The sequence below is a fragment of the Patella vulgata genome, chromosome 3, assembly GCF_932274485.2.
Source record: "Patella vulgata chromosome 3, xgPatVulg1.2, whole genome shotgun sequence".
Taxonomy (NCBI): domain Eukaryota; kingdom Metazoa; phylum Mollusca; class Gastropoda; family Patellidae; genus Patella; species Patella vulgata.
In genome coordinates this window covers 69,640,456-69,662,761 of record NC_065881.2, presented here as the reverse complement: position 1 = coordinate 69,662,761, position 22,306 = coordinate 69,640,456, and the positions used below count along the sequence as shown (strand labels likewise).

Genomic DNA, 22,306 nt, shown 5'->3' with positions numbered 1-22,306 from the left:
AAAGAAATGATAATCCTTTCTAAATATATAATTCTAGCAATTTTTGAGCATAATAAAAACATAAATGGATGACTTTGACAGTACTTAATGGTGAATTCCATAATCTGTTGAATTCTGCAACTAATTGTTTAGAAATGAATTTCACAACTAAGTTTTAACTGTTATAATTGAATCAATAACAAATCAAGAAAATTAAGCAGAACTTCATTGAGAAAATAACAGTGCAGAAGTGAAGTTTACACAGCAAAGAGGAGATAACTCTATACCCCTTTGTTTAATAAGCGGAGAGGATCTGGAAGGGGGAGTAGGGGTGGGAGACGGCACAGGAGTCTCCTCCTCTATCCCCTCGTCTTCATCCTCAATTATCTCCTCCTCCACAACCTCCTCAATTTCATCCTCTATTTCTTCGTCTTCATCAGTTTCTACAATTATCACCATTTTAAAAATAATTTTACTATTATTATCCCTGTGTCTTAATTTTGACACCCAATATAAACATACAACCATAAACTACTCTTACTATTACGTAACATGGTAAATCAGATGGGACTTTTGGTAATGCTTTTGGAATTCTCATCACTTTTGTGGTGATTTCCTCACTCAATGCAAAATAATGTGTGGTTAAATATCAATATTAAATTTAATCATTATCTTAAAGATACATTATGTAAGATTTAGATAAAGAGCTAGCCATTCTTGCTATAATAGTTCTAAAAAAAGAATGTAAAATAAATAATTTGAAAATTTCATTCAAATTACTCTATTGCAAGCGAAGATATTAGCCTTTGAAGGTTTGACAAGAAGTGTGCAATAATTTCAACCAACGTACTGGTTGTTAGAAGCTAAGTCTCGCTCCTCCATTTTTTAGCTTAAATCAAAATATGCCTGAACTGTTCTAAACTATTTCGGTGAAATCTGATGCCATCGAGAGTTGATTTTGGCTTGGATAAGTTAATTAATGTCTAATTAATAATTTAGAAAACATTTCAGGCCTAAATAAAGACCTGCAATAGGCAAATTTAGCTCTTGCATAATGTATGTTTAAGAATCGCAGCACAACCTAGCATTGATTTTCAGTTACAAATGATTTTAAGTAATTGATGTTTTTAGTAAATAAGGTGTTAGTCTTCCAAATCTTTTTTAATGTAACAAACTCAACAGTTTCTAAATCTAAATTTACCTGGTCTTTCTGGCCCGGATGTTTTTAATATGGATCTTGAAATTGTGGTTTCTGAGGTAATAGTTTCTACAAATAATAATTTCAAATAAATGTTGAATCTAAATAAAAGCTAAAAAGTATTTACAAAACAGAAATTCAATCTGACTCAATTATGAAAAGGGCAACAAGAAAACAGCCAATAAAATAAACTAATGTCATGAACACTGTGTTAATAGTACTGGATAAACTTGAATATTTTTTTTTCACTCTACTGTATTGCCTGTTGAATAGGACAGGTTTAAAAAGAAAAATGTCAAATGTTCAAGCCACAAAAGTTATTTCTATCTGAAATACACGTAATGACATTTGTAATGACCAGGAAAAATAAAATCAAAGCCATTGCTATTTATTGCCCATTACACCCAGTGCTCCTCCATTATTGTCTTTCAAGTGTACGCTGTTTTAAATTTTTTATATTGTAAACCGACTTTCTTTTGAAGTATCACTAGATATATTTTCCTATATGTTATGTATTTAGGAATGCAACGATTAAGACATCTTTAATGTACCTGTATATTGTTTTGTTGTTGTTGACATGGAATCAGTAACATCAGGCATAAAACCAACAACAACATCTGTCACAGTTTCATCCACCATTTTAGATTCACTTTTATCATCAATTAATTTTTTTCTAGCTACAGGTTTCGGCGCTGGTAGCTATAGAATAGACAATAAAACTACAATTAACAAAAACAATGGATGTGCTTCCTTCAAGAGAGAAACAAATGGTGTGTAACTCCATACTGTACATTAAACATGCCTATTGCAGGTATTTCCTTAGGCCTGAAATGTTGGAATCCGATCTGCTGCTCAATGCTCATTGATGATTAAATTAAAAAATGGATAATCAAGACTATATTTTTTATTGTACCACTTTAGTAATGATAATCGAGGCTAGGCCTAAAATTCAATTGCTAAATTCTCGGTTCAGAGAGTATCAATTTGACTGAAATTTTCAGCACATTCCCTTAACATTATCTATTTTTTAACTATTATAGCCAGCTCTTTATCTAATCTCCCATAATGTATCTTTAATGCATATGGAAAACCAAGTGAAAAACCCAAAGGTTAGGCAAGCACCTCTTCTCTTTGTGACATACAAATGTGAGAACCAACTTTAAACTTGAATAGATAAAAAACCTTATATGTTAGACTATTCAACCACATTCCACAGCCTCCCCTCACCACAATGGCTTCACAATAGATTTAACTAGACTGGTTTATCAATAAAAACGATATTCATTAGAGTTCAGCCACCAAATTAACCCAGGAAACTTCACATGAGGGGTCTGGTAGATTGAGAAATCATGGTTGAAAGGGTTAATAAAAAAAGACTTACAGGTTGTACGGCTGAAATCTCCACATCTTTTATAGGTGTTTCAGCTACGACAGGCTTCACTGCTTTAGGGAACGGAGTAGATGTAGCACTGGGACCTTTCTCATTAGTAAATCTGGCAGCTAGTCGAGATTTAGCATGTGGAGTTTCTTGGGCAGCCTTTGCTGATTCTTCTTTTTCGAAAGTCACTTCCATAGGCTATAAGTTATTAATATCATAAATCAGATTTCTTGTTTGAAATAATACTGATATTTATTTTTGTACATCCAAGTTTTCTGCTTAACGACAACACACAAGTCATATATATTTTAGGAGAGAAAGAGAAATGGAGTTTATCGTCCACTTAACACATACTAGGTCATTTTGGGACTAACATATGGTTCAATTTTATTTCTATAATTAACTTGCGCAATATTTTTTTTTTTAGCAGTGGTAGTGAACCGGATGACCCGGAGAAAACCAATGTGGTTGGATAGGTGACTCTACTCCTTGACATGTACTCGCACAATGACAGACCTTACGATCCAACGCACACACATTGACCATTCAGCCCCCAACCCTGCACTCTATTCTAATGTAAAGGCTGGTGTTATTATGTAATTAACTAAACACAACTTCTGAGTATAAAAAAAATTTCCCTGCAAAATGGGTAGGCTTGTAGACAACATAATGCATCTTTAATTAAAATCAAAATATACCTGATGTCTTGTTCCAGATCTAGTAGACATATAAGAATACTGCCAACTGAGTTCTAATTCTATTAGACCACTATTGGTACCATCAGGTGCTTTAAGATCAAATGGTCCATCTAATGTTTTATTATTAGCTAGAGATAACAATGGTACATCTACCATACCAATATAATTACTATCTTCTGGATCTGTATCATCAAAAACAAATATCTGCAAATGCTGTAAATAGATAATATTGATTTCAGTAAGAATTATATACATTATTTTTAAGAAGGCCGTGACAGTGTAATCTGATTAAAACACAGATCCTATTTCGTTTCGTTTTTATGGTTCAAAATTTCGTTTTACTTGTCTTTACTACACTAGGATCTGGAAGAGTTGTTATGTGACAGGCGTTCTACTTGATGTGAGGAATTACCCAATGAAACGGTCTGTTACAGCGAGTTCTTGGCCTTTTTATGCATGGAACTGTGGGTAAACCACTAGCAACGTCAACACCGTCATAGGGTCAACAACCGCTTGTTTGACATCTGACGAGAAATCATACTATAACTTGTCAGATCTTCATGTAGTGTAGACCATCGGAAGTATAAAAAAACGAAATGAAATATAGATCTGTATTTTAATCAGATTGATGACAGTGCATAATAAATATTTCTCATTTTTCATTACATGGAAGTAAAAATAGTCTACCAGACAAAGAAACATTCCCCCACCAGCATCTTAGTCATCTGGGCAGTTAATAACATTTGTTTTTCAAATATGATTTGATATTTTTCATTTTTCATTACATGGAAGACAAAGAAATATTCCCCCAACAGCATCTTAGTCAACGGGGCAGTTAATAATGTTTATTTTTCATATCTGATTCTAACTTATGTCATTTGAAAAATTTCTGCAAGTTTCTATAAGAAGTGCCAGAAACTGTGACTTGTTGGGCCCAAAAACATGTAAAGTAATCAAACTATCTGACATATATTTTATGCTAGTAATTGTTATTTACCTCTTGTCTCAGATATTGATCTAATTCTGATGTCATTGATACAGGATAAGATCTATGATCGTTAAATACAGGTTGATTAGAGTTAGGTATAATAGCTGTATCATGATCACCGAAATCAAAGAAACGATAAACACAGTATGGTGATGGTTGTACATCTGCAAAATAAAACGCTTCATATCATAAACAACCTTCTGGGCAGTGTATTAACCTAAAATTTAATTAAACCACTTCATTTCCTTTGTATATTGTGATACAACAAAAAAATCAAAATACACAATATACCCTACTGACAAATGTTAATTGGACCCGTTTATAAATTGTGGGTAAGACGCTGGCTCGCTAGCCTGGAGGTCGCGTGTTTGATCCCTGATTTGGCCAAGAAAGTTCATCAGGATTTTCCGTCGTGGTTTCCCTTTGTCAGTGGTGCAGAACGGAGGCCCTGACAAGAACAGCTGTCTAGTCATTCAGATGGTATGAAAGACTGAAGAGACCTGTGTATACATTGGCGTGCACGTAAAAGATCCATTGGCGGTTGGAATTTGATATAAGAATAGGCCATAAAGCAGCTGCCCGGGCAAATTTCCCTCATAGCACACTGTATGGCGTAGGCCCATCTTCATTAGCCCAGTCGGAGCAGAACATTAGGACTTTAAACTAGTGCTCCTACGACTAGTCGGATAGCCGTAAACGGTTAGAACTGGACGGTTAAACGGTTTGAATTCAACGGTACGGTTATTCGGAGATGTCCCCCATTACATAGAGTTGTGTCTGATTATATTCCTCTTTATAACAAAACTTGCCCGTTGTAATTTTGTATTTGATGTTTGAAAATTTTAGAATGTAACAGTCGTCCAACGATGTCGACTGCTAAACAATGATACTATTAATAGCACTCGTCGTAGTCATACGGCAAAGTCAACGGACCTTGTTCGACTTTTGCTATTGTTAATCCAATCTAAATACTTCTCGGCATTTCTAACTATATTCTACCTTGTTTATTATTTACTTCAAAACGTAACCACCATTCAAAATATAATCATAAAGGCTAGAAAATGACATTATACTAGATTCGTTACGGCATTGAACACGTTTCATATCTCGTAATTTCTCGAATGAATTCTACTTTGGTTTTCAGTTAAATTAACCAATCATAAAAATTCTACTTGCAAGCGAGGAATTATTTCTTTATTGTCCAATCAATAGACGCCTTCTAATTTACTTTATTCTATTCTTAGTAACATTGTGTAATCGTAATATTATCGCCGTCTGTCACGTACGAAGGGAAATTGAGTATTGTTTTGTATATTATCGTTATATTGAATTAAAAAATGTTTCAAATGAACCAAGTTAACCAGGTAAATAAATAGCTACGGCCTTAGATAGTTTAAATTTTCATTAAAGATTTGTACATGTCTGAAAAAATTCCTGACATTTTTGCGCGTGAAATGCCTTTTATAACGCGAGTATAGCGTGCGCACGAGTAATGACTCGTAGCTCCTGACAAGCTCTGTTTTATGTTTAAAATTGATACCATACGGTTAACGGTTACTAACCGGTTAATAGTTACGGCTATTCGAATAACAAAAAGTCCTAACCGTAGGAGCACTACTTTAAACCCCATATCATTTCATTTCATTTCGTTTGTATATAAATTACGTTGTGTTATTCTATGTGATAGAAAAAGTAAGCACAGATATAAGAGTTTGAAATTTAGACAGTAAATTACAAAATCAAAATAAAAAGTCTAGTTTAGATAGCATTTTAACATTAAGGTTCATGAATAGAAATTAACTAAATTTCGCCATTGAACAACATGTCCAATATGACAAAGAAAGCGGCGTGAAATCAATAGAAAGAAATGGCCATAACTTAGGCTAACACATAGAATTTTAATCATATTTAAATCATATTTTTTTTTAGTCAAACTGTGTATATAACTTTGAAATCAGATATTGTAGAAGACAATAATGAACTTACTTTCTCTACGTGATTTAAGTCTAGAACATTGTTTTATCTTGATATCCAGTTTATTAACATTATCCATAGGTCTGGTATTAGCTGCATCATCTAAAGCTTTTAGATTCTCTTTAACAGTTTGATCATTGTGTGTCATATAACCCAGAGCTTTCGTTCTTTCCTACATAAATAAAAATATATCTTAGAATTTATAAGTGAAAATAACTCTATAGAAATGCCCTTTATACAAGGGCTTGGATGGGAATTACATACACATTTAATTACATGTAGGGGTCTTTAGCAGTGGGAGGAAATCGGAGGACCCGGAGAAACCCACAAAGTTGGGCAGATGACCCTTCTCCTCTTCACGTACAACCGGGGAATCGAAACCCCGCAGTTGACTCAATGACAGACCATATGATACATATGATACATAAACATTCGCCCATCCAACCCACCTCAAATGATACAATGCCATTTATATCCTACTTTATTTACTACAAGCAAGAAATAAATGAAAGAAACAGCAACATTTCTAGTGAAAACTTTACACATAATGTCATAATTGTAGAATTTCCAAAATGTCCTGCTTCTCTGCTAGCAAAATTTTAAAGATAAGATTCCTATTTTACACAGGATACTTAGATAACCTTTCAATGATTACAGTTACTGATGTTAAAATGAATTATGTCATCTTAAAAGAATAATTAGGAAAAAATGAAATAGACAAGAGAAATTTTGAAGGTGTCATCTCACAGAACTTCATGAAACCAGGCATTACCATTTTCTTGTAAAAACTTCACAATGTTGCAATATGAAATTGATTCAATACCTTATATAATCGTAGAGCTTGTTCCATGGGAACTCGAAGTCTTATCCAGTATTCTACAGTACCATATCCTATACCAGGCTCTTCATCTCCAACACCTACAGAAAATTACAATAATTATACCATTACCGGGGTAATTGCATTTGAACTGTAAATTTTGAAGGCCCTCTTCGATTTATGCCTAACAAGGGTGTTGAATTGAGTAATTTTGATACATTATTTGGTAGCATTCAATTCTTTACTTCAAACTGTCAACTGTTAAAAGTCGCTATCTAACAACATTGACTTGAATTATGGTAAAGACATTTTTTAACGTTACAAGGTATCTATTTTAAATAAAAATTCAACACATACAATTCAATTAAATCATCATTTTACCATTGCAACCAAATGTAAAAGATAAAATTATTTAAAAAAGAGAAGTAGTAGAGTAGTTACCGGTGAGAGAGGCGACACCATGTATTCGGCCATGTTGTTTATCAAATATATCTCTGAAGATAAGACGACAAGCAGAGATGGTACGGAAATCTTGACCAAATGATTGATGCAGTTCAAGGGTACAGGCCTCCTAAATAATAAATAAATAATGACTTTAACAAGAAATAATGCAATCAATACATATACATACAAATCAGATGGTTGTTTGAATTAGGGTGTTAAATATGGAAATTAGATATTAAATGTGAAAGTTGGATATTAAATATTGTTGTATATATATAAACAATCATTTTTTTTGACAAATGTGACCTATCACGGCATAACCAGGCATAATGACCCAAACTTCAAAATTGAGTTATTTACTGATTCATAATCTGTATGAAATAATATTTCAAATGCTTTTTATTTCATCAAATTATCTTAAAAAATAAGGTTTTTATGACCTTTTGAAGTTCGGCGATCAAACCAGATGTTCTGAGTTCTAAAGCAGAGAAAAAAGGCCCCAAAAGTCGTCATTCGCTTTAAAGCAAAAATCCATATAAAATATACATTAAACGTTATCCAATTGATGTTAAATTTGGCTCAGAGCTGGCCTAGGATATGGACTTCAAAGACATTTCAACTTCCATGCATTTTTATAATATTTCCCACGCAAAATAAGGTCGAAACCAAGTTATAGGTTTTGGGGCTTTTGACTCCAAACGCATAATCAATTCTAGGGTAGGGGTGCCCTATACGTACTTATACTTTGGAATGTTAAAGGGGTACGGACCATTCCATTTGTATTGTAATTTAGCACCAATTTTATATCAAGGCTGTGTTGGAGTGGCAGTACACCACACCCCTGTAGAGGGCGCCACCTGTGCCCTTTTGACCCCCGAAATCTGCCTCGCCCCTGAAAAAACCCATTCAATTTTAGTTAAATTCGCTAATTCCTTTTTTGGTGGATTTGTGTTTGCAACCAAAACCAAAAACAGGATGCAGGAATAAGAATAAGAATAAAAGTCAATTTTTATACGCCCACATTGAAATGTGGTCGTATATTGTCGTCGCCCTGTCTGTCCGTCCGTCCGTCCGGTGTCCACAATTGCTTGTGGACGCTCTAGAGGCCAAAGTTAATATCCGATTGACTTTAAATTTATACACAGTGTTAAAGGTCATGAAACAAAGAAGCCTATTGATTTTCAGCAAATTCCAATAATTACTGCCAGAGTTATGGCCCTTGATCACTTCAAAAAATCTTTTGGATGCTCTAGAGGCCAAAGTTAATATCCGATTAACTTTAAATTTATACACAGTATTTAAGGTCATGAGAGGAAGAATCCTATTGCCAGAGTTATGGCCCTTGATCTCTTCAAAAAGTATTATTTATGCTCTGGAGGTCAAAGTTAATATCCTATTGATTCTCAGCCATTTCTAATAATTACTGCCAAAGTTATCTCCCTTGATTACTTTGAAAAATCATGTGACGCTCTATAGGCCAAGGTTAATATCCGATTGACTTTAAATGTATACACAGTGTTTAAGGTCATGAAACAAAGAAGCCTGTTGATTTTCAGCGAATTCCGATAAGTAATGCCAGAGTTATGGCCCTTGATCACTTCAAAAAATCTTTTGGATGCTCTATAGGTCAAAGTTAGGAAGAATCTTATTGCCAGAGTTATGACCCTTGATCTCTTCAAAAATTATTATTTATTCTCTGGAGGTCAAAATTAATATCCTATTGATTCTTGGTCATTTCTAATAATTACTGCCAAAGTTATCTCCCTTAATTACTTTGAAAAATCTTGTGACGCTCTAGGCACCAAACTTAACGAACAAGTATATTGATTTTCAATGAATTTTGATAACTGAACAGCTAAATCCATGATATTAAATAGTTTTTTTTATACTAAACGTTAGCATGTGGCAGAACTTAATAAAAAACCAAACAAATTCTAATGATTTTCTGATTACTTAATGAGTCGTTACTCTTAATTAGATTTAAGTTTATTATAAATGTACCATTTCTGAAAAAAAGAAAATACACAACAACACTTGTTGACTGCCAGGATGATTTAGCTGCTGTGGGCGTAAGTTTCATTATCTGGCAACCTATCTTTATCAAACTATGTGTCAATCACTCATAACCTAAGACTTTCAAGCCTCTCGCGCTCTCAATTTCTGCCCTTGATTTCCACCATGTCCTCTTTTCACTCCACGGCTACGGCCTTTTTCTGCAGTAGGCCTCTGTACTGGTGGCTGAGCTGGATCGTTCTCAACGGTAGGTCTTGGGCATGTAATGTCTCTTGTCTCTTCACTACAAAAGTCCCTTATCTGGTCGTAAAGGTACCACTGACGTTTTGGTGGAAGACCAGGTGGTGGAATAATGGACGGCATTCTAAACTGTGGAACAGCATCCTTAGATTTCAGTAGATGAAATTCTTGTTCTTCTGAATCAACAGACTCCTTGCAGTAGACTGTACCAGGCTGTTTATCTGTGAACCTGAAAGATAATGGAAGTCATAAGGAGAAGGTAACATAACAGCATTAATCATAGGCAGAAAAATCATGCATGATTATTCATGCACTTATGCTACTGATGTGATTGGCATTTCTGTTGGTTGGAAATCTAACTTACTGTCACCACTGTAGAGCTCCTTTCACATTTCACCAGTTGAATTTAACTTTTATTATTAAAGGTACATTATGGGATATTAGGCAGTTCTCACTATAATAGTTAAAATGTAGCTAATGTAAAAGCAGTTTGCTGATAATTTCAGTAAAATTATTCCCCTATGTACCAATTACTAAGCGAATGAAAGTTTCGCTTAGCCTCGGTCATCATTACTAAAGTCGGTCGATCAAAGTAAAATTTTGCTGCAAATTGAACTACAATTCAGCAAATATCACAGGCGCGCCTTGGTATCGAGAGTTGATTATGGTCTGGATAAGTTAATTAATGTCTAGTTAATAGTTTTTATAACATTTGAGGCCTAAAGAAAGACTAACAATAGGCAGATTTTGCTCTTGCATAATGTATGTTTAATCTGCTTCAAGATCAGAATGCTGAAAGGAAATCTGATTCACGAGTCTACTGGTTGAAAGTAAAATTTACCTGAAATGCTGGTAGGACTTAATTCCAGGAAGTACTTTAAAATCAGATTCCATCTCTTGCCAGTCATAGTGCCTAACTAGTACTTGGCCATCATTATTCACCACCTGTTGTGGAATGTTCACTCCAGTTGTGGTACTATTGCTGACCACTTCTGACATTTCATCCAATGAACATACACGGGTCTTCCGAAATTTTTGTTTTATGAGTCCAAAACACCAATCAGGAGCAAATTTTGTGTGTCCTGTTATCAAAAAATTGAGAGTTACGGTCCGATGCAATCCATGCATCACCCTCCATGCCAAATACCAAAGCATATAGCGATTCTTGTTCTGGCCAGAACAATTGTCACAATGCATATCTAGATCCTTTTCCCCAAGTCCATATGTCTCAAAGAAGTGGTGCAAGTAACTAATTACAGCACTTGAACCCTTTGAAGACGATGCTGACTCATCAATTAAGTAATTTACTTGCTGAGGCAATGCCTCACAGTTCATACCAAACAGCCCACATTTCCTAGGAACCAGGAAGTACATAGGTCCTGGCTGTAGGGGATCACTTGGGATGTGGACTTGCTGCGCGAAATCGAAAGAATAATGCATGTGAAAATCACCCGACATGGGTAGATGAGGACCCAGCTTCAACGGTTGTTCAATTTCTGCAGCAACACCTTTCCCATCAGCCACCATTCGTCTGTATTCATTCCGTTCTGCCTCCACCAGCTGAAGATGACCAAGCTGCTTACGTAATTTGGCATTCTTTACTTCATCAGGGAGATTGTGGCTCCTATAAACTTGATAGTTATTTTGTTGGCAGGTCCAACAAAGGTCAGTTTGGGGTTTACAAAACACTATGAATGGAAGTAGTGTATTCCAGAGTTGCCGAAAACTTGATATCTTTACTGCACGTTCTCCTGAAAAGGGAAATTCGTAGGTAAAGTTAATTATCGTAAGTAACGTTATTTTGACGACCGAGGCTAGCATAAATTTCAATTAGGAGATAAACACCTCCTGTTTCGCATTTAGAGGGCCCGTTATTGTCCAAAAGACCTGTCCTGAGATTTTACATTAGAACCTGCGATGCCAAGGCGTCTTGGGTCTTGAGATCTAAATGCGAAACAGGTGTTTATCGACACTGTAACATGTTCTTTATCAGGATTTTAACAGAACCTATTTTATTGTGTAAACTTCAAAATTCGCAAAACAGTAAATCGGTTTGAATGATGTAAAAATTAAAAAAATCAATTTTGACGTCAGACAAAGTTGTGACGTAACTTGATAACGAACTGCCGTTTTACCGAGGTGTGCCGAATTAGTGGTCGAATCCAAGTGAAGATAAATTTAAGTTTAAAATGCTTGAGTCTTTGGTCTCTGGAACATGTAAATAAATTATGGAAGAAAATGTCTATTGTCTATTTTTTAACTATTATAGGCAGAACTGTCAGCCCTTTATGTATTAATCTTACAGAATGTCAATTTAATCTTACCTAACTCATCCATAGCGGTATCATAACTACGGAAGACAGAGGCCTTAGTTTCTGATGATGGAAGCAGTTTCATTGTGAAATCTTTAAACCCTGGAATCCTTCCTGGTAAGATGATTCCATGAGTTTCTGTGAAGGAGGTGATGTACGACACAACACGCTTGATATCATCATAGGTCAAATATCGACGTTCAGCTCGTCTTCCACCAGATTTCTTTACTCGTGGTGTGAGGCCGTGCTCCTTGTAATGTTTGATGCAACTGTCAAGCTTGTCACCAGATATGCTGAAATGAAATGAAATGGGGCTTAACATCTTATATTGAATTTCAACTTCCAAGGAATATTTTAAGTGTTGGCCAATATGTACACATCACCTCATTTTTTTGTACCATCTGAACGACTAGACAGCTGTTCTTGTCTGCCGTCCTGCACCACTGATAAGTGGGAACTGCACCACAAAATAGTGTGGAAATGATACACTGTGCCACAATATGATACAGTATCATGTACTAGCCCAATAACCCGGCTGCATCACGATACACGTTTTTACCAAATGGATTCAAAGTTATATTTATGAATCATAGATAAAATCAAATCAATATTATATAGTATTTTTGGCACTTTTTTTACTCAAACTGAATCAAAATACACAATCTCTGATACAAAATTAAGTATGCAATTACCCAGTCACACGGACAAAGTCAAGTCAAACAAAAATCAGGTACACATACATGAAAACAATCATGTACATGTATAGCCTAATTGGGTATGACATATTTTAAAGACTGAAATTTCTTTATATTGAAATTCCTGTTGCCGTTGACGTAGGTATATTTTGCAGACTGAAATTTCTTTACATTGACATTCCTATTGCTGTTTACGTAAGGTAACAGAAAAAACGAAACGGTCCTACACTTTTGACCAGTAAGATGCAGCCAGCGTAATTACTACAGGACCTGGACATAATATAGTCCAAAGAAAAAATCGTCAAAAGTTATACAAAAATTTTAACACTTTTCGTAAAGACCACAGGCATTGCAAAGATGAAATGAGTGTCAAATGTGATTTAATTTGAGTAAAATTGATGGCTTCCGGTATTTTGACCAATGGAAAATGTCTTGTCAAGTATCTTGGTCAGATTTTGCATGACATTAGTAGGTCAGTTTTTGCAACGATTTGAAGTCTAGATGGCCGGGACATTATTATTCTACCAGGCTTTTATTACACAAAATTGATAGGTAATTGCTATTTTATTGAAAAATATTGAGATGGCTCCCCCTAGATATAGAAATTTTTTACTAGTAGAATGAAAGCAGACAAATGTAAAAACATGCTGACATATTTTTGAATAAAAATCAACTCACGTGTGAATGAATTCAAACGCTGAACGACAGATCTGGTGTCCCTCAACAAAGTAGCTGGTTCGTTGACGTTGACGCTTTTGCTGTTTTGAACGTTTAGTACAGGTTGTCATCTCTGACCTATTCATGGTGGTACTCAATTTACCAAGGATAACTAAGTCCTTCTCAAAGTCAGTCATGGCTGACATATTCAAACGCATTTCATAAATGAGTTCCACGCTGAGCTGCTTCAGACATTTTCCATTTTTCTTAAATGCAGCACATGAACACTGGTAATCTTGAATCTTACGAAGTTCACATTCTTTATCTGTGTCGCAAATCAACTCTCCTACCATTCCCATGATAGTCTGCGCATCATTTTCTCGGATAACATCACCTTCATTATCCTCATCAACAGATTGAATATCATCATCTTCATGGACATTGTCCATATAATGCCTGTCAACTGCACCAAGGACCACTGGTACATCAAAATCGTCAGCCAAAGACGGGTCCTCTGCACTGTCCAAGACACTAATGATTTCATCAGGCTCATCATAACCAGTCTCATGATCAATATCAAAATCCTCACCATTCATGTCATCAACAGAATCTGCGAAATATTCACTGACAAGTTCATACAATGCATTTTCATGAACATTGTTAACAATGTTCGAATGGCGCAAGTCATTCAGGGCATTTGCTGCATGAATATCAGTCCCACAAATTCTAGGCATCGTTAACTATCTATGGGCGTTGACAACCTATTGAGCAAAAGAAATAGTAATAATTATGTTTTTACTTTCTTAGAAAATATGAAATTCTTGCTTTAAAAGAAAGCCAAAATACAGGTAACAAATTTATTGTGGCCAACTGCATAATGAATTTTTGTAATGCTTTCACTACATCATATGTAGGGTTGTATTTAATACAAAAAAAAAACCCATTTATTTCAGACCGCAGAAAGAAGAATATATAATATTAATACAGGATATTTTAATAATATTGTTTATATTTTTAAAAAAACAACATTTATTTTCAATAGCAGCAGAAAAGGAAGGAAAAATATAATTCTTGAACTTACCATACAATCACATAAAGGTAGTTTGATTATTAATAAGGTCAATCGCATACATGTTATAGTTATCGTATTTGAAATTTAGGCCCAAACTGAACACATCTGAAAAAGAAATTAATTGTCAATGTACCAGTAGGCCAATTGAGTATTTTAAAAGAAAGACAAAATACGGGTAACCAATTTATATTGTGGCCGATACAACTGCATAATGAATTATTGTGATGCTTTCACTTCATTATAGGATATAATAATAGTACAAGATATTTTAATAATATTAAATGATATTGTTTATATTTTTTTTAAAAAAAAATTATTTTGGATAGCTGCAGAAAAATATAATTTATTTTCAATAGCAGCAGAAAAGGAAGGAAAAATATAATTCTTGAACTTACCATACAATCACATAAAGGTAGTTTGATTATTAATAAGGTCAATCGCATACATGTTATAGTTATCGTATTTGAAATTTAGGCCCAAACTGAACACATCTGAAAAAGAAATTAATTGTCAATGTACCAGTAGGCCAACTGAGTATTTTAAAAGAAAGACAAAATACGGGTAACCAATTTATACTGTGGCCGATACAACTGCATAATGAATTATTGTGATGCTTTCACTTCATTATAGGATATAATAATAGTACAAGATATTTTAATAATATTAAATGATATTGTTAATATTTTTTTTAAAAAAAAATTATTTTGGATAGCTGCAGAAAAATATAATTCTTAAACTTACCCTACCATCACATAAAGGTAGTTTTATTATTAATAAGGCCAATCATACATGTTATAGTTATTGTATTTGAAATTTAGGCCCAAACTGAACACATCTGAAAAAGAAATTAATTGTCATATTTACATTATTACTATAAACTAGTTAAAATATCAGTAAAAACAAATATCAATGATTATTCATGAAATTCAGTAATCTAAATCTTGCTTCATTGTATTTCATTTTAAATGAGGTGTACAGCTTATTATAACTATTTACGTAATACTTTCACTAAATGTAGGGGTGTATCTAATAAAAAAAAAACCCATTCATTTCAGATTGCAGAAACAGAATGATATAATATAAATAGTATAGTACTATATATATTTTAATAATATGAAATGATATTGTTGTACCATGCATATTGCGACTGGACTGCTACTGCTAGGTCCTGCAGTACATAGCCAAGTTAACATAGGCCTATTATTGTGATTATGTCAATGTATCAGACAGTAGCTGTACATAGGCCTACTCAGTATTTTAATAAAGGAAAGCCAACACACAGGTAACAAATTTATTGTGACCAATACAAATGCATAATGAATTTTTGTAAAAAATAAAAGATCGCATGGCTAGGCCTAGAATAACTAAATCGGGAATGAATTTGACAGTTGTGACCCACTAACCAACTATTTTTTTTACCCACGGGCACCTGCTAGTACTAGTAGCCTATATAGGTAGTATAGTAGTAATCACCCTGAATCGAAGGTTGGATGATGTTAGTGGGTTTTTATCGATATTTAAACAATTGTTTAAATTGTGTTGGCTAGCCTACAAACAAGGATAGCCAAGTGAATGATTTTGACATTTGTGACCCACTGACCGACTTCTACCATGCGCACCTTCTATAAATAGCACTCGTGGTGATTCGGGAGGATTAATATTAATATACAATTTATTAATATAAAATTGTTTACCTTTTTTTCTGTATAGAATGGTGTGGAAATTGTCAACATCGCTCATCCAAAATTTCGTTAAAAAATCTTCTCGGATTGCGTCTGCTAAACGAGAACGAATTTCGCGCTAAACAGTTATCCGGAAGTAAACAAAGCGTGACGTATTTTGTAGAAAAAGACGAAATATCCGACAACAATTGGTTTTTCATGGGCGCCGCCATCTTCAGACAATACACCGCACCGGTCTCTCGTTCTGAAGTGTCTTAAATCCAACTTATTAATTAGTTTGACCAGGTATTTACGTGAAGTAGAAAAAGGACGAAAAATCCGATCACATTGGTTTTTCATGGGCGCCGCCATCTTCCCACAATACACCGCACCGGCCTTTCGGCCAATCAGCGGCGGTCTTTTTGGCCCGTTGTCTAGCAACAAGCTGTGTTTGTTTATATTGAATGTGGTGACTAAAACCATCTTTTATTGGTCAAAAAGGATGCTATCTGGGAATCCCAACTCGAAATAGACAAGGAGAATGACGTAGCTTACTGTTTACACCCATATAAGGGGGTTAGGATATACCAACAGCGTGGTAAATGTCGGTGAATTCAAGCGAATTTTGCATTGCTATAAGTCAATTTTCCTTTGTTTTAAAGGCGTACCCTTTACAAAAACATAATTTAAGAGCTTTTAAGAATACATTTCCAACATTTCAGATGATTTATTCGGTAAATTAGTGTTTAATCTTGCTAATTAGACAAAAAAAAAAAAATTGACATCTCAATGCATTTTCAACAAATAATAGGTTTAACGTGCCATAGCGCAAAATCAATTAGTGCGACTTATGCCGGGTTTAGGCGTGAGAGATCACAAATATCTTAGATTGGGGAATAGGCTATAATCTGGTACTTTATTTTGGTTCATAGTTTGAAGATACCTTTTTTTAAGGATTCCCTCTACTACGCATTGAGATTGTTTTTTATGATGTAATGCATATAATAAGAAATAAATAAAAAATAAAAAAATAAAATAAAAAAGGTCACTTCTAAAAAGTAGTCGACTGGTACTGGTATTTCAAAATGAAATAGACTTGATCTTTTTTTTTATTATGAATGAAAACTTTATCAGATCTTTAAAACATAATTTCCAACCAACCTTTTGTAGGTAATGTAGGAAGAAATCATCAACTTTAACCACATACTGGGATGTAAAATCAAACACTGGTCTAAAAAAAGAAATTTTGTTAATATATGGTTAAATCAATAGTTAAAGTCATATAAACACATGTTCACTCATTATGAAAAAGATAACAATTCCAAAAACACATATCCCTGGTTTCCTTAATATAAGAATACACACATACTAACCGTGGTCCTCTGACAACTGGTGTTGACTGAATTTCAAATTCAAAGAATTCCCAAGTACAGAATAAGGATGGTTCTTCATCTCCTATCAAACGTAAGGCATCAGGTGATAGATTTAACTATAAAATAAATAGCAAGACAAGATAACTATTTCCTTTATATATTGATTAAATCCACATGTACTTTATTTATTTATAGCAATAAACTCTTCAGATTCACTATAAATATATTCAGATGAAGTTATTTTCATTCTTTTCATATAAAATTAAATTACATGCTGTTATATCTACTTACTTTATGTATATGTATTTCAAACAGGTTCTGTCCACGTTCTAGAGATATAGATTCCTCCAGATCCATTGTTGATTCCATCTGAAATATGACATAATTTTATTTATCAGGTAATTCACATTTAATAATACGATAATTGATGATTATAGTCCTATAATCAAAATAAATAATGACCATGATAGCTATATCTCAATTATATGAGTTATTGAAACTGTGTAACATTACTTACATCTGAATCAGCAACTGGTATCTTATATTGTCTTGTACCATAAGCTACATCCTTCATTTGATGTTCTAATTTCTGGAATGATCAAAACAATTATATTTATTAAATATCCCACTCTTTGCAATCTCTCCCAAACATAATCAGACATTAGGTTTTATATCCTGTATATTATTAGTATAGAAAGCAATGATTGTTGTAACTGACTTCAGCTGTTTGTGTTTCTTAGAATGCATATCAAATGAATCATTTTAAAACCATTTTTGTAATATTTTATATTTTTACTATATTTTATACTTTTTTATTCTATATTTTTTATTCTATATTTTTATAATATTTTATATTTTTATAATATTTTTATAATATTTTATATTTTTATAATATTTTTATAATATTTTATATATTTATAATATTAATATTTTATATTCTTATAATATTTTATATTCTTATAACATTTTATATTCTTATAACATTTTATAATATTTATATATTTATATTTTTATATTTTAATATTTATAATATTTTATATATTTTTATATATTTATATTTTATATTTTTATAATATTTTATATCATGGCTACATGAACAGAAGCTCACACTATAAACAGAATCTGGAATATCCTAGTTTTGACGGTTCTATTGCCCAGACTGTCATAACAGACAAATTAAAACTAGAATGTTATAAATGACCTTGATTCTTGCAGCTCTGATATCTAACAATCTAGCATATTCTTCTAGTTTCATCTCATATTCTTTCTTTACTTCATCCATTCGTTGATTAGATGAATCTACTTCTAGTTGATAGTCTTTATTTATCTTATGTTGTACCACCAACATATTACGTGTTTTCTCAAGTTCGTGTACTGTTTCAGCATACTCTGCTTGTAACTCTAATAAACCCTTCTTATAATCTGTCAATGTACAAATTTATTTTAATGAGGAAAAGGATTAAAGGTTTTGCCTGGTCAAAAATCCTCAGAATAAAAGATAAAAACGAGAATTCACAGGATGGCTGAACATTGATTCAGCCATTGGTGAGTGGTGATGCACCAGCTGAATTGATTTATTAGCTGAAATATAAGCTAACCTTTGTCTTTTTCCTCATCAACTTGCTGTAAGAACTCAGGTTTCTTAATTTCCCGTTGTCTCTTCTGTTTAATTAAAACTAAAGCTTCTTCTATCTCTGTGAAATCTACACCACTTTCCTGTAAAACAAATTTAAATGTACTGTTTATAAGTGCCTTGTAAGCCTTGGTGAAAGGCTTTTTTCTTTTATTATTTATTACCATATATTGCAGAAGAAATTCCCTAGTAACAGAGCTTTAACTCTTAGATTTTCTAAACTAATAAGAATTTTCAATATTACTATAATTAATGGTTGATAGGAACAAATAATTATTCTAGCTTACCTACATTAATTCCTGTTTTAAAACATGGTATGTCAACTAACCAGAAGCTATATATTAATCTTTTCAATTTCTTTTTTAAGTAATTTTTTTAAGCATATTAATTATTAACTTATTTGTATAATTTCAGATATACTTACTCTGGTAAAGAATTTCATCTTTTCTTGTAAATCATCATACTGTTCTTTTATTTGATAATAATTTATCTGTACTTCTCGTAATTCACTCTGTAATTTCTCATTACTCTCTATAACATAATATACATATCAATATAGGTTAATATCCTGTAGCATGTAGTCACAACATTTTCTATATCAGTACTCTAAAAACAGTGAAAAAGGCCCCAACTTTTACCTCCCACATGCATAAAACAAGATGTTTATCTTACGAATGGACCCCTATATATATAACAATTGATTACATTTTTATAGAGGCATTATTACTTCCGCCCGTACAAAATAAATGACAATAATTTTGTGTAAAATCATATAAATACACAAATAATTATGGAAAATCCAAGCAATTGCCCACTAAGTCAGAGTAAAGCTATCTTTCGACTGACTGTTCAACTACTTGAAATCTACTACATATCTTAAAAAAAATTCAATATCTCTGCAAAATTTTTTCTAATCCCAGAGAAACCTTATCTAATAGATTTGAACTTTTTAAAAAGCTATTTAATTATTATCAAAGGCATTATTCTATCCATTAAACGTACCTCTTTCATTACTATAACGATCTATTATACTGCCCTTTTCACCCAGATCAGCTTTCATAGTAGCCTCTAATTGAGCTATCTGTACTTTTAGTTGATTCTCTCTCTGTCTCCATTCTCTTTCTCTTTCTAAATCAAATGCACTGAAAAATACAGCAAACTTTATCTAAACTTTTACGTGATTTGGTGAAGTGAACCTAAAAATGTTTACAAATCATTACTTATTTTTTTAATTTTTTTTTAGCATGGGGTCTTTTTGAACCCATAACAAACATTATTCTCAGTTTTTCTTACCTTGAAACAAGTTTTTCATTGGCTTCTTTTAAAATGTCATTGTCCCTTTCTAAAGCATTTGCTTTTTCTTCAATCTAGAATAAATGTTATGATTAATATTTTAATAAATATTACGAAGATACATACAGTGTGCCCACATTCTTAAACCTACAAATAATCACCAATAAACTTTCAAAATGAGACAAATTGAAATAATGTGAAAAAAAAAAAAATGTCTACTTACTTCATATAATTTTCTCTCTTTAGCACTAAAATTTCTAATTTCATTTTGAAGAGTGAGCACTTTATTCTGTTCTTCTTTTAAATTATAGTTTAATCTTTCCATTTCCATTAACATCTCATCTCGGTTAGATTTCACAATATGCATATTCTATAACATAAATATATATCTTGGTTAAATTTCACAATATGTGAAATACATAATATCTGTGTTTACAAATACCCGACTGACATTTTTTTAAAGCCGAAATCGCCGATTCCAAACTTTTTTTTCCTGACATTTCGGTATTATTTTCAAGGACTTTTCTGAGTAATTTAGCTAAAAGTCATGAGGCGTTTTTGTGAGTCGATTTGATTAGGTTTTGATTTGCTAGTACGATTTGGTATGATTTCGATTTGATTAGCTATGGTCCACAAATGTGAAATTTGATAATTACGATTTGGTAAGATGGCTGCCATCAGGGACACCGATCAGAAAAAAAATTGTCTCTGCTAACATGACGAGGGGGGCGTGTGTTTCACGTGTAGTCCAAGTTACCTACAGATTACAGTGACACTGCTGGCACCCAGAGGGCCTAAAATTGCTTAGAGCCAGAGGTAATATAACATTCTTGTGGACTATACAGTTAACATTAAAGGAGCTTAATCGCTAACATTTGGGACCTAGAAATTGACAAAAGTGGGTCGCAATGGATATAATACTGTAATATGAATGTATATAAACTGATTTACATTCAATGGTTTCCGTTTTTACTCCAATTTCAAATCCGTTATGTTCGGCGAAATAAGCCAGCAGTCTCAAGCGAGTGCAAATTTCTAGCGTCACGTCTGGTTATTCCAGTTTACATACGCCGTTTGATTTGGTGCAATGTGTCTAGCCTCGTCCCTCGAGTCTCTTGATACAACTAGGGCTGAAGCGCATTATGGTACACGATTCGTGTACCAATGGTAAAATGTTTATTTTGTCTTAAATATTGGATATCAAAAGCCCATCTTTTCCCGTTAAGATTACAACATGAATGTTGATATAATTTGACAAATAAATCGTGTTTTCAATGTTGAAGATTTTGGATGATATTGAGTTAGAGACTTAGCTACTTTAAACACATCAAATGCGTTTTAAAAAAACATTTTTTATGGAGAAAAACAACAATAAGCATTAAAAATTACTTGCGATGTCGAACATTCCGCCATTTGAAAACGTCAAATCTAATCGCCTAAACACCTCCTGGGACGATTAGGTCGATTTGCCTAATCAGTTGAGTTAAATCGTCTCACAAATGTAACGATTAGCATAATCAACTTGCTTCACAAATGCGTATAATAGCTAATCGGTCCAATCTAATCGGTTCACAAAAACGCCTATGGATAATATAAACAGCCGCCCCCCCCACCCTTTTTTTTTAGGCCAAATAACCATAAACACAGATATTTTTTTCTTGGCTAAACACAATTATATCTTGGTTAAATTTCACCAAATGTATAACACAAATATGTAGCTTGGTTAAAATTAACAATTTTATTTTAATTTTTCTATAAAACAGATATATATCTTGGTTATATGCATATTCTATATCTTGGTTAAATTTCCCTATATGCACATTCTATAACACAAATATATCTTGGTTAAATTTAATCAACACCTTGCAGTATTCCTCAGAT

The 22,306-nt window shown here is 33.1% G+C and overlaps 2 protein-coding genes across 8 annotated transcripts in view; both read right to left on the bottom strand.

The window, feature by feature from the left end:
• The window catches only part of LOC126815821 (protein fantom), a 38,561-nt gene that overhangs the window by 8,015 nt on the left and 8,240 nt on the right, over positions 1-22,306 (bottom strand). For 2 of the 4 annotated variants that reach the window (XM_050541781.2, XM_050541782.2), the window contains exons 12-30: positions 20,649-20,795; positions 20,426-20,499; positions 20,135-20,274; positions 19,557-19,663; positions 19,098-19,215; positions 18,701-18,921; positions 18,017-18,088; positions 17,791-17,868; positions 17,500-17,615; positions 17,288-17,357; positions 7,474-7,603; positions 7,039-7,133; positions 6,228-6,387; positions 4,251-4,405; positions 3,254-3,466; positions 2,559-2,753; positions 1,729-1,876; positions 1,181-1,246; positions 267-422 (exon numbers count right to left, since the gene is read on the bottom strand). In XM_050541781.2, coding sequence (XP_050397738.2) covers positions 267-422; positions 1,181-1,246; positions 1,729-1,876; positions 2,559-2,753; positions 3,254-3,466; positions 4,251-4,405; positions 6,228-6,387; positions 7,039-7,133; positions 7,474-7,603; positions 17,288-17,357; positions 17,500-17,615; positions 17,791-17,868; positions 18,017-18,088; positions 18,701-18,921; positions 19,098-19,215; positions 19,557-19,663; positions 20,135-20,274; positions 20,426-20,499; positions 20,649-20,795 — 2,461 coding nt within the window. The remainder of the gene's footprint in view (positions 1-266; positions 423-1,180; positions 1,247-1,728; positions 1,877-2,558; positions 2,754-3,253; positions 3,467-4,250; positions 4,406-6,227; positions 6,388-7,038; positions 7,134-7,473; positions 7,604-17,287; positions 17,358-17,499; positions 17,616-17,790; positions 17,869-18,016; positions 18,089-18,700; positions 18,922-19,097; positions 19,216-19,556; positions 19,664-20,134; positions 20,275-20,425; positions 20,500-20,648; positions 20,796-22,306) is intronic. The other 2 variants (XM_050541783.2, XM_050541784.2) reach the window with 1 other exon arrangement.
• LOC126815989 (uncharacterized) lies at positions 9,445-14,579 on the bottom strand. Of its 4 annotated transcripts, XM_056099724.1 has the most exons (5): positions 14,475-14,579; positions 13,415-14,154; positions 12,054-12,334; positions 10,571-11,480; positions 9,445-9,958 (listed from the first exon to the last, which is right to left on the bottom strand). In XM_056099724.1, the coding sequence occupies exons 2-5, from the start codon at positions 14,125-14,127 to the stop codon at positions 9,613-9,615; spliced, it is 2,250 nt and encodes a 749-aa protein (XP_055955699.1). In that variant the 5' UTR covers positions 14,128-14,154; positions 14,475-14,579; the 3' UTR covers positions 9,445-9,612. The 4 variants fall into 4 exon arrangements, with proteins under 4 accessions (XP_055955699.1, XP_055955700.1, XP_055955701.1 ...); XM_056099725.1 differs by lacking the exons at positions 13,415-14,154; positions 14,475-14,579 and adding an exon at positions 12,908-13,184; XM_056099726.1 differs by lacking the exons at positions 13,415-14,154; positions 14,475-14,579 and adding an exon at positions 12,966-13,184.